The 13,064-nt window shown below is 40.9% G+C and overlaps 1 protein-coding gene and 1 long non-coding RNA gene across 2 annotated transcripts; both read left to right on the forward strand.

The window, feature by feature from the left end:
- Positions 1–247: 247 nt before the first annotated feature.
- Positions 248–5,308, forward strand: LOC123975856. Its single transcript, XR_006826176.1, has 2 exons — positions 248–384; positions 4,409–5,308. It is a non-coding gene; the product is annotated as an uncharacterized LOC123975856 (long non-coding RNA).
- A 1,770-nt stretch (positions 5,309–7,078) lies between these two features.
- Positions 7,079–11,972, forward strand: gpr157 (G protein-coupled receptor 157). The gene is made up of 4 exons (XM_046057643.1): positions 7,079–7,719; positions 9,358–9,571; positions 10,338–10,532; positions 10,904–11,972. The coding sequence occupies exons 1-4, from the start codon at positions 7,343–7,345 to the stop codon at positions 11,120–11,122; spliced, it is 1,005 nt and encodes a 334-aa protein (XP_045913599.1). The 5' UTR covers positions 7,079–7,342; the 3' UTR covers positions 11,123–11,972.
- Positions 11,973–13,064: the final 1,092 nt, after the last annotated feature.

Consider the following 13,064-nt stretch of genomic DNA (forward strand, 5'->3'; position numbering starts at 1 on the left):
ACCTCTGTGTTAAAGTGAAAGCTGTGTATGCTAACCTATTGAAGCAGGCTGAGTCATGCTGGACTTTTTTTCTGGGTTTCCCCTCTCTGTGATCCTCTGCTCCTCCCCCTCTGGTCTAGGAGCAGGCTCATACAGCCAGCAGGCTGCTGGTGGCGTGTTGGAACATGCCTTGACTTGTTGTCCTGCCTGAGTGAAGCAGAGACAGACAGGGAGGGGAGAGAGAGAGAAGAGGCTTGTGGTCAACAGTTTGCCAGTGTGAAGTGACCCACACAACAGGAAGAAGCCTGCAGCACCCGTGGACAGACTTCTGCTGATGTCAACACCAGACTCCACTCTCCGGAGAAGAGTGTGGATGGAGGAGCTCCGCTGCTGCCTCGCTGCTTGGTGAGTGTCAAAACTGTGTGTGAATAAAAGCCTTGGGCATATAATATTACAACTGAGCACTTCTGTGAGCGTCTAGGTTAATTGTTATTGCAAAGAGGAGCAGACAAAGCGCACCTCTACTCTGAGCAAAACTTCAGAAACACTAATTAGTGTGGGGAAATCAAAATGTGCTAAAAATGGGGCCTTCAGATCAACTTAATAAGGCCTGTAAGTTGACTTAAGTATAAATGGGACAACGTTCATTTGAATCTCTAAGTGCCGTGAAAGCGTCCAAGCAGAGTCGTGATGCTAATATGATGCCATGGTAACTATCTATACAAAAGGCTATTGAATGCAGAGAACTGTGATACACCCGAACACACCAGTTGCCAATCACACAGTGGCACAGTAACCTCCGCACAGACAGAGCACCACCAGTGACCCTTTCACAGGTCCCCGGGGACTCGATGATCATTGTCTGGCCACATTTGATCCTCACTGAGAAGGACAGCTGTTTTTGTTATTGTTTTCTCCTCTGTTCCCATTGGAAGCCGGTTTCCATCAGGATACCCAGCAGGCCGCCTCTCCTTCCGGAAAAGCAGAGACCAAGGAGAGAAAGAGCTCCTCATCCCTCACAACAGATTTAAATCTGGTTAAATACAAGCAGGAGAGTGAGCTGATTTGAGTTTCTGCTCACAAAACTGTCACTCAATCATGACTAACAATGGGAGACTCAAGAAGGCCTCACTTTCGTCAGGGTTTGCGTCAAGTAGCGTCGCAAGATTACATATACTGTACATAGGGAAGCAGATAGAGACAATCTTAACTGCGTCCGATTATCCACGTAGTCACACATGATCGCAACGTGTTACTGATTAGCTCTACAGTCAAAACTCAAATACATTAATCACCCAAGTGACTCGAATAATAACAATTTAGTGTCTTATGTACTATGATCTGTGTATTTTACTTGCCTTGTGTCAAGCTTGCAGATAGTTACTGGGGCAACTCTGTTTTCTGGTAACCAGGGGTAGTGTGCACTGTGTGTAAGACTCAAAATTGAATTAACACACACTGCAGTTTGACATACAATACTGATGAGACCAATTACAACATAAAAGGTAGAAAATAAATGTGATGTCATTTGTACTGTATTAAAACGGTGGTTAAATTAAAACATCTAAAAAGCTAAATCAATGTACATACTTGTGCTACATAAACCCCAGGAGAGGCTAAACTCCAGCATCAGGCATGCCATCAGTGTGCGTGTCATGTGTAGCATTGTTCAGAATGGCTCTACAGTAAATACTAATGTCATTGTTGGTCCATAAGATGATTAGGTTTGTGGAATGGGACTGGAGCAGGGAAGCATGACTGTTTGAGCGTTGTTAGCCAACAGTGGAACAACCAAGAAATGCACAGTGGAGAGTAGCGAAGAGGGGCAGGGATGTGAAGTAAAATGTACAGGGTTGGTGTTGTTTGGTAGCTGGGAGAGTGTGTGTGTTTTTTTAGCATCCAGAGGAATCCAGCACATTCATTGTGTGGGTAGGTCTGGGGTTGGGGTGTATACTATATGAGTACATGTGTGTCTTTGTGTTTGTCATGGTAAATCTACTGTGTTGCTGAGGAACATTGCTGCCTGTAGGATGAACATGTCATGAACTATAGACTTATTAAGGAGCAAGTCACACAGTTACCTCAATAAATGATAAAATGTGAATTTTATTAAACCTGACACTGTAAACATGACACCTCTATCACTCCAATTAATTTACATTAACCTTTAAGAAAAATAAATATCTGTATTACATTTTTTAAGCGTTTAGCGGTCGTGATGAGGCACCTTTATGGTTAAGTTTGACACTGGTGCCAGTAAGACACCTAAAATCGGTACTATTTATACTTTTTTGATATTTTGCTCTCTAACAAATCATTTCAGATCTAACAAAGTAAGCCAAATTTATTTAATCTTATTTCAGGTCATCTTAATGCAAGAACACTGCCTTAGAAAACAACATTAATATATATAGATGACTTCAATATTATTAATTAAAAATAGTATGATTAAAATTGGGAAAAATAGGAAATATCTGATCAACTCGGTAAAGGAGCTTAAGAATGTGACCAAAATATGTCATCCCACTTTTGGTATCTGAAAAAAAAAAGATTAAAAAAAGCACCTCATATTATTTAATTGAGCATCTGTCAAATATAACTCCTAATATGCAGCTTATATAACTTTTATCGTGTTTTGAGCTGAAACGACAGGTCGATCTGACAGAAAATTAATCTTTTGATAATCGTTTTAGCCATTTTCAAGTAAATATAAAAAACATTTCCTAGTTCCAGCTGCTCTACTGCGAGGGTTTTCCTGTGCATTATGTGACAGTAAACTAAAAACTTTGGGTTTTGAAGTCTTAGCCACACAAAACAAGATATTTGACGACGCCACGTTGGATTTAAGGAAAAGTGATTGAGGAAATTCGAAAATGGATATCTCTCTAGCTCACAATCGCATTTGCACCAGTATCCCGCTCCTTGCTCCTTTAACTATATGAACATTGCCTATAAGGACATAGCTACTTCTATATTAATATCTATAGTTTAAGCCTATATCTATGTCATATCCATAAAGAACAGTTAAATTCACTTTTAACCTGGCAAACCTGAAAAGCACTTCTAGTCACTCTAAAAATGTTCTCTTACATCCGATCATGCAATATTCATCCACACCTCATACTAGTATTTGTAAACACATTTCCTACCACTGTTTTTTGTTTGGCCAATAGTATAGAAATAGAAAGACTAAATTGTCTCAGTACAGCTGAACATATTTTGGCACAGGTATGTGAGTCCGGGCTCGCTGCTGCTGCTGTTTGCTGTCAGTGCAGTCATTCATTTAGCAAGCAGGGTGTTGTTTTCACTGGCATTCCTCAATCCTGTATTAGGGATTACATCAAGCCCTGAGCAGGAAGGAATTCCTGTCATCATGTGCTCAGTGAAGGCAGCGTCTGGCTCGCCACAAAGAGACACGGATGCAGCCATCCGGCAACCAAATGCGGGTCAAGGGGTCTTTCTTTGTTAGTGCACTGTCACTTGTGTCTGTGTGTTTAAGGCAGACAAATAAATATGTAGTGTTAATATCAGCGGGCCATGTTGTGTCAAAACTTGCACCGGAGCACCACAAAGATTTTCCTTGGAAGTTTTTAAATTAGACATTAGATAAGGTCAGTATGTTCCAACCACCAATCGAGCGAGGAATTTCAATTTATACAACCAAAACTGCGTCATAAAATACACCAAAAGCAGAGATGGAGTTCTACAAATAGCTTTGCTACGGATTTCAACACTAAAAAGGATACGCCAGATAGAGACGCTCATCCAACTCTATGCTTTCCAAACATACCTCCCGACACCTCTACCTCCTTCATTATTCCCTCTGTTCATTTGCTAGTGACTGCAGATCGCTCTCTAGTACCCGTGTTGTCCTGTCAGCAAATCAGAGTCCACAGGGAGAGGACGCTGTGGAATGGTCAGCGGGCCCAAAAATAGCACTGCAGCGAGCAAACGCAACTGATAGCGAGAGGATTTTAGTTGCTCTCCCTTAGGTACATAAACACACATGCATTATGGTGCTCTGGATGAACAGATAGCCACACGCAGACACACAAATAGATGAGAGCTATATCAAACTGGGCTTTTTGTTGCAAAATCATGAGTCATGGCAAGTCTATTCTTAGTTCGGGGGTGTTTTTGTTTGCCCAAGTTGTGTGCACTAAAAGTGATGCTGCACAAAAGGCTAAAAGAGTATTAGGAATCTGACTGGGAAGAAGCTGTGGGTCACTTTGGGCAGCGGAGCGCAGACTTATCAATGCATCGCAGTTATATAAAACTGAGTTGGGCAGGGGAGAGTGCCTCTTTAAATCTGTTTAAGATTTCTAAAAAGAAAATGAATCTAACCAGATATTTGTTTTAATTTTACATCCATATACGACCAAATTAGGTTTATTCCATGAACTAATTTTTTCCGCTACTTTTCTTACAGAGCTTCTGGCTGTTGGCACAGAAGCACTGCACCCCCGAGGGCCTTTAGTGTGAGGCCGTTGCTGTCCAACAACCACCACCAGGAAGAAGATGGGCATGAAAGTGTGAGTGTCCGTACTGCCAGACTCACAGGTGGAGGTGCACTGCAAAGACCAGTCAACATCCTGCCGGAGAGAGGCGGGCAGAGGGACGGGCGGTTGGACACGGCTCCTGTGGGTGTTTCTCTGGCAGTGTCTTAGCTGGTTGTTGTGAGGAGTGAGAACGAAGCAATCAGCAAGTATACTGCCGCAGAAATTCTTCGCAATAAGAAGCCCCGGGATCCCACAGCCGTCACAGGGAGAAAAGAGAAAGGGAGGCAAAACGCGTATCAGTATTGTAGCAAACATGGATCCTGCAGCTGCTACTGTGAGTTTTTACATGTGTGCCGATATTGCAATTAACTAAAAATTTGGACCTGGTACAGAATTAATTGCACATATATCGACCGAGAGCATGGCCTTTTTGTGAACAGCCTCTATAATATTTACAATTGGTGTTGTACTGTTATGATCCTCTGCTGCCATCTTGTGATTGGAAACAACCTCCCAGCATGCTTTTGTTCATTAAACACCGCAGCAATTTGTAAAACCTACATAGTATTTTTTTTTTATTGAGTCTAAAATACCTTTCATTCAGAAAATATGGCTCAGCTTACCGTGACTTGAGATTCCTTATCTTTCAGTTGCAAATGCATGTTGTTTTTGTCATCAAATTTAATTTTGCTTAACAGTAATACCTCTAGTAACAAGTACTTTTTCTGGATGCGAACACATCAATAGTAGATATGAGATGCAGCCTTATCATTTCTTTATGTCATAAATTATGAAAAGGTGCAAATAAAAGTTACATCAAGACTAATATATTCATTCGCCTTGTTTGTTTTCACAGTACACATGCATTTCATAATTATGGAAAACTTGTGTTGTATAAACCACTTTGCAGTGTGTAAAAGCACTTTGAGACCCTTGAAAAAAATGACGTTGCCATATGAACGCATTAGAACTAATGAGTGCCGATGAGGCAGAACTGCTTGGATGCCAGGTGCACACTAATTTAGGTTTTCACACACACACACACACACACACACACGTGCAGACGCAGCTGACTGTACAGTGTGCTCCTGATTTAACATCCAAAAGAACGGCTCCTGTCTCCAGAATTACTGAAGTCGATTGACTGATAGACTAACACTTGATGGATTTTTTTTGTGTGTATTGTAAAACTGATTGTTGTCATGTGTGATTCTGATGCAAACACAAAAAGGGGTTGCAGTTTTTCTGGGCTGCAGCAATGCAGAAGCATTTCCCACGAGGTCCCCGCTTTATGGCTTTAAATCTTCCTACACTTCAACTCTTTGGTCACCAAAGAGTTATCTGCATTTTAATTCATTTGTATTATAATTTTTAAATGATTTTATTGCCCAAGACAGTCCCCGTTCACTGATGGTGACAGTCTCAGGGTTTCCAACAATGGAAAGCTTACATGTTGGATGGATAATGCAATGCGTTACTGTGAACTGCCTCTCACAAAAGGAAATGTGTGCTTCCCAGTTTTCCAACTGTGAAAATCTGATGTTTCAGTTAGGATCAGTCAGTTCAGTTAGCAATACAGCACAGGGCTTTGGGAATATTGAGAAATGCAAATATGTTCTGGTTATACTTTAATATCCATAATACAGTTATTAGTGCTGAAATGATCAGGCAACTAATTAATTATTGAATTGACAGAAAGTTAATTGCTAACACTTTTAATACTGGATTAATCACCCCAATCATTTACTAAGCACAAATGACAATCACAATTGCTGTTTTTTTGTTTTTTATTCACATATATGTGTGTGTGTGTGTGTGTGTGTGTGTGTTTTATATATATGGGTATTTTTTATATTTTTAAGACATTTGAGCATACAATTAATCCTGTTTACCCAAAAAAGAACTGAAAGATTTATCGATAATGGAAATAATCATTAGTTGCAGTCCAAATACAATTTTGGGGATGACTACTACATGTGCTTTCAGAAGATATTTTCATAAAAGAACAGACTACAGCAATGCACTGTTTATGGAATCCACAGCTGGCTTCTGCTTCTAGGATTTTACTGACATCTGCGTCCCTCCACTGGCTTCCAAATGCCTTTAGAAATTATTTTTCAGTTTATTGTATAAATTCAAACCTTGCGCAAATGTCCTTTGAAGCATTATCATTTTACCGTCTTAGTTTATCTTACTTTACCTAATGAAGTTTTTATGTACCCTTTGTGCTGGGAAGTTTCACCTTGTGTTTTGTAAAGCGAGTTTACTGTATTGGAAAGCTTCTAGTTATTAAGGCTTATGGACACCATCATCAATTTTACATGTTAAAGCAAATTTCTAAAAATGAAAGAAGATGAAAGATACTTTACTGGACTGCTTGAAATCACAAGCAACAAAACAGAATCGTTTTTAGATAAACCATGCCTGGAATAGGGGACAATTGACAGGGTGTCTGTTCTTACGTGGCAAACTTGCCATTTGTTTAGTAGTGAAGACCATCAGAGCCAAAAATACAGCAAAGAAGAGTCTGCTCATTACCAGCTGACTGACTTCTGCTTTGGGTTCCGGTAGAGCTCTGGTGGCAGGGGGAGGGGTTAAACCTTATCTATGGGTTAAACACTGAAGAAAAGTTTATTTAGCTCCCATGTAAGCAATGGATGAAGTTTGTTAAATCATATGGCTCGACTCTGTCTTTTAAATGCCGCCCGTTTAAGGGAAAATAACGCGGAGACAACGGCAAACATCCTAAATGTACAACATCACAGACTAGTCTGCTTGTCGGAGGAGTGTTTGCGCATTTTGTCTTGACAGTGACACTCGTATCCATGAGGTGACTGCAACTCGTATTTAAATCACACTGAACGATGGCAAACGGAAATCAGACAGTTGTGTTGTTGTCCGAGCAGGTGGTAGTTTTGTTTTCGTGCGCCCTTTCGTTTCTGGGCTCGTCGCTGATCATCCTCACCTTCTTCATCTGGCCAGATTTGAGGACAACTCCGAGGAAGCTCCTGGTCTGCCTCTCGGTGTCCGACTGGCTGTCCGCCGTCTCCTACGCCTACGGGGTCTGGAGAGTTTTTCACACCGACTCGCTGGACTGCGTCGTGCAAGGAGCGATCTCCACTTTCGCCAACACGAGCTCTTTCTTTTGGACCGTGTCCGTTGCCGTTTACCTGTACGTGCTCATCGTGAGGTCCAGCCAGCGAGCCGCCGAAAGCCTGGTGCTGTTTTTCCACCTTGTCAGGTAACTTACCTGGGTTGGCTGAAGTTTTCTTTTTTACTTTTATGCCAACTATTGGTTATTTATTTGCTAGCTATGATGTTTATGCTATGTTTCATGGAATGCCGTCGAACTTGTACCCTGAAGCATCTTGGGACATTTACCGGGTTATGACTGCACGCCCTGCTAAACGGAATTTACTTGAAACTAAAAAAGTTTGCCACCCGCTTCCTTAAGCATGACCCGAGTATAGAAACTGGTTTCAGGTTAGTTTGTAAGCACTGGTCTAACGTAAAGCTTGCTCAAAGAAAAAAGGCTACACTGTACTCATGTGTGTGTCTCGAGTAGCCTAGTCCTACAGGAGATGTGCACAAATGACATGGGCCTAACTCAAAAGGCATGTGTAACATTTATTTTGACATTGCATTTTCTTCATGTTTGCTTGTGTATTTGTTCCACAGCAGGTGGATTATTGAGAGCATCTCTTTATAATGCAGCTACAGCATTGCCTTAAGGGAAAACACGTTATTAAACAAAATGGTGAAAAATCAATTCCCTTAAATCATCACAAAGGGTTTTAAAAGTCATGGAAATGTAGACATTAACAATAGGCCTCTATAATCATCTAATAATCATCATATAATTTAGTTGGAATATGTTGCATTTAAACAGATTAGATTGTCAAAATTATTAGATTTGATCATTGAAATTATACCTGATGTACCACACAAAAAAGGCAGAATTTTAGTGTTTCCAAAATGCAGACATCTTTCATTATTTTAATTCATCCCCCAATACTGATGGGATGACCTATTATATCATTCCTGTGTTTTAGGTTTGGGTTATTAGCCACAAAAACTGTTAGAAATAACAGCTACACAACTCATTAGCTTGGGGTTTCTCAGGCTCACAACCTCATCAAACAAGGTTTCTTCAAATGGATCTGTTTAAAGGTCATTCGCTAGCAAGCCACTTGCTTTTATTCCAAGCTAGAATCAAATGCTCTGAAAGGCACGTATGCTCTGTCCTTTGTGTCAGCTTTCCCTTCTGCACATTATTGACCTGTCCATGTTGATTGTGAAAATGTAAGGAGGGAGTTGATTTACTGTGCTGCATCTATTTTTGGACGCAAGAACATTTTCACCCTTGGGGTACGCAGCAGCGCAGTGTCTGTGTTGTGTGTGGTCATTCTAAGTTTGCCTCTGTGAGTTCTCAAATACCCCATTGAATTGAAGATCACACAACAGAACCATTCATCGAGGGTTTGTTTATGTAATACCCACACACAACACAGTCGTAAGCACTGGTGTATTCATGGTGATCTGCCATGTATTACCATGATAATATAGTATTCTTTTAAATTGATGTTTATAGAGAGGATGTAATGCTTCAGGGGGACATCGCTTCTTAAGGTGCTGAAATCATTTTATGCTTATGTATCTGTTTTTGCATGAACACAGCTAAAGCCATGCAACTGGTATGACTCTGCAGTGTACACTGTGTAACACACACACGCCTTAAGCAAAAGATAATCTATCATGCAGCGTCACATGTCTTAACCCACCTAACATTTATATTCAACATTTGTGGAGGTGTTTTAAAGAAGTGGAAGTTGACCTTTGAGGAAGTTTAATCCTCTAATCTCTCTGTTTTGTGGTCTAGCTGGGGTGTTCCTCTGGCCATCACTGTTGCAGCCGTGTCCCTGAACAAGATTGGCTATGATGCGTCAGAGGTCTCGGTGGGCTGGTGCTGGGTCAGGATCCACGCCCCCGACCATGTGCTGTGGATGCTGCTGACTGGAAAGATCTGGGAGTTCTTGGCTTACCTCACCCTCCCCATCCTCTACATCCTGATCAAGAGGCATATCCACATAGCGGTGAGGACCAAACCAGGTTTTTACCAGCTACTTGCTAGCACTTTTGACAAAAATAGCAAAGGTAGCAGCAGTGGAATTGTGTATTTTATACATATAACACAAGAATATATTAAACACAGTTCAAAGTAGAAAGCATTCAGAGAACAAATACCTTAGAGGCCCGAACAAAAATCTGTTGTTTTAAGACACAAATAGAAAATGTTTGGATCAAAAACTAAACCTACAAAGGTTTTTAATTTCATTTTTCTATCCTACAGCTACATGTCTGCCTCTCATGGCTGCCATGTTGTGAAATACATATACAGCAGCGTGCAAAGGTTTTAAGTGTGGGAAAATGCTAAAAAGTAACAATGCTTTCAAAAATAGACATGTTAATAGATTATATCTATAAATTAACAAAATGCAAAGTGAGTGAACAGAAGAAAATCATATCAATATTTAGCGTGACAACCCTTTGCCTTCAAAATAGCATCAATTCTGCTGGGTACACTTTCACATAGTTTTTGAAGGAACTCAGCAGGTAGGTTGGCCCAAACATCTTGGAGAACTAACCACAGTTCTTCTGTGGATTTAGGCAGCCTCAGTTGCTTCTATCTTCATTTGATCCCTGATAGACTCGATGATGTTGAGATCACACCATCACTTCCAGGACCATCTTCATTGAAGATACCCCTGATGACCCATTCATTATCTTTTTTTTTTTAATTCCTAATGTTGTTTTTCTGCTTCATGTTTTCATGTTTAAATAAAACTCTGCCTGTCGCAGCATGCTGCCCTGTCCGAGTACCGTCCCATCTTGGCCAACAGGCCTTCATCCCACTCCTTCTCCTCCATGGCTGATATGAAGCTAACACTCATTCCCGTTATCTTCATCTTCCTGCGCATTTGGAGCACAGTACGCTTCATACTGCTGCTAGCCGGCTCTTCAGCCAGACAGAACCCTGTGCTGGTCACTCTACATGTGAGTTTAATGTTTCTTTTGCAATGATGTCCCATGTAGAGGCTGTCTACTAATCACAATTTTAAATCTACAGTTTACTTCTCCTGCTAATATTGCTTTGTCCTTTTTAGATTTTGTGTGTGAGTTGTTTTGCGTGTATGACAGCACAAGAAGATGTGTGGGTTTATGTTTGCGCTGTTACTGTGCTGTTAAACTTGGTGATGGTGTGCATGAAGCCTGAAAATCGCAAAATGTTCCTGTGTCAACTGATACTTTTGAACATTTGAATTGTAGCATATTAACTGGTTTACTGTAACCATTTTTACCATTAATTAATGTCATAATCTATCGCTGTTACACTCTCCTTAAAGGATTTTATTTTTACCCAACAGGGAATTGGCAACACCTCACAGGGAGCAGCCAACTGCATCATGTTTGTACTGTTTACTCAGCCTCTCCGTGCACGCCTCTGCACGGCACTCTGCTGCTGCTCCAGGTGTCGAACAGAGGTGCAGCACTCGCATGGCGCCGCTCACAGATTGCTGCCGGGACAGGACACCCCCACACAGGGAGAAGAAGATGGCACCAGACGAGTCCAGACCGACAGATGATACTTGAGTCTGTGGATGTGAACCTAGACAAAGGTTGATGAAGGGGAGCGGTGGAGGTCTCCTCTGCTTCACATTGAGCCTCATTACAGCAAGTGCGGTGCACTTTGACTGGCTGCACCCCAACATTTGGTGAAGCATTTTAAGTGTTGCATACTGACACACTGGACATACATATTGTAGTTTTATATATGTGCCGTCTATCAAACCTGAAAGTGTTTGTCACTTTTAAGTTATTACTTTTATTACTTTTTTTACTGTGTGGGTTCACTTACCTTCTGAGGTTGTCACTGTGAAATGAATATTGAGGTTTCTGCTTTTTCCACTGAGTATTCAAGGATTGTATTTATGGGGGAAGAGATTACCCACCTTTTAACTGCTGATTGAGTTATGGTAAGTAATATGTTGTCTCTTGAGAGGTGAGATGGCTTTGAGAAGTTAGTTTTCTTCACAGAAAAGAGAAAATGTGGTCGGCTTGTCAGAGTGGATTCATAGCAGAAAAAAGCTTTATCAAAACATCTGTAAAAACTTGTCATTCCAGTCTTGCACCATATTCTTGAGTACTGTACTCCTCTGCAGTCAGTCTGTATGCTCAGTCATTGTTATGCTCAAATATGGCTAAATACCCTGCCTGTTACAGGACTTTGTTGAACATGGATGCAGCTCAGTCATATTTTGGTGAAACAATGAGTCTTTTTAACATACGAAGTAGTGGGTAAATAAAATGATTTCCAAATGTATATCCAATATGTCTTTGAGCGTGTTTAAAATGTTTTGATAAAGCTTGTGTGCAAGAAACCTGATTACATCTGACTGTCACTTTCAAATAAACAAAATTACAATATGTCTTCAATTCACTTGTACACATGTACACCAGAGTCACATTCTCCAGTGATGCTTATATCAGGTATTGATTCCCTTGATATCTTTGTCTTTGAGTTTTTAAAGCCTATTAATAATTGCCTAACTTCAAAGTTGCAACACTTTTAAGACAGTTGTTGCAAAAAGCCCATCAGTACTTGACGTGTCACCAAAATTAACTTGATACCGTTACTGTCATTGTGGTAAGGATGTATGACCTATCATCACATGCTATCCTTCCTCCTTGAAACCCGAGCCTTTCCTGTGAGCCTTACTTCTCCTTTGACCCCTGCTGTTGTTGGCTCCAGTTTGCCCGACTGAGCACAGGCCCCACGCATACCAACAAGGAGTATGAACCCACTGAACCCGATGGGGCTCATGAGGGGCTGACCTGGCTTACAACCGCAATGACACTTCCTATAGTTCCCTCAGCTCTTTAAATTATAGTCTGAGATCCATTGAATCTTAATGATTCTAACTCAGAGATGACGAGCTACGTTCAAATAAGATTCATTAATGTGGTGATTATTGGGAAAGGTGAGGACGGAGAAATTCCACCATGTTGACAGCCAATTTTCTCTTATCCTCAAGTGGTTATTGTTTGACTCTCATAGAGGGCAAGCGCTTATGTGGGAGGGCTTACGTAGCTGTCATCATGGTAAGTAAATTTATGGATCTTATATGGTCTCTTGGGCCGTTTGATGAATTAGGCAATGCAGAAGTGGACGTTATTGTTGTAATAAACCTTTATATCAGGTCAGACAGACTTCCCATTACCCTGCAACAACACTGCTCTTACGAGGGCGGTTAGTTCTCATACTTTATTTCCAGAACACGGAGACATTATACTGTTTACACTGAAAATATTAAAAACATAAATAAGCAGTTTTTATTTATGAGTTCGAGTTTTCCTTCAGTCTAATTTTATCTGCGGTCTAAAGTAATGCGACACCGTGCACCGTTCATTCTCTCAGGACAATCACTAACAGTGAGCACTGGACACCATGTCTGGGAAAACGGAGGAAGTGAGCGCTGTTTATGCTGATGACAGCCAAAACGGCCAGTGTCTTTTTGTCCTTGAGGA

This window comes from Micropterus dolomieu, linkage group LG08 (genome assembly GCF_021292245.1).
Source record: "Micropterus dolomieu isolate WLL.071019.BEF.003 ecotype Adirondacks linkage group LG08, ASM2129224v1, whole genome shotgun sequence".
Taxonomy (NCBI): domain Eukaryota; kingdom Metazoa; phylum Chordata; class Actinopteri; order Centrarchiformes; family Centrarchidae; genus Micropterus; species Micropterus dolomieu.

Excerpts from the sequence above, each read along its gene's own strand:
- gpr157 (XM_046057643.1), top strand. The coding sequence starts at position 7,343 with ATGGCAAACGGAAATCAGACAGTTGTGTTGTTGTCCGAGCAGGTGGTA. Across the intron at positions 9,572-10,337 it reads AGAGGCATATCCACATAGCG|CATGCTGCCCTGTCCGAGTA; the intron begins GTGAGGACCAAA and ends TGCCTGTCGCAG. Across the intron at positions 10,533-10,903 it reads CTGTGCTGGTCACTCTACAT|GGAATTGGCAACACCTCACA; the intron begins GTGAGTTTAATG and ends TTTACCCAACAG.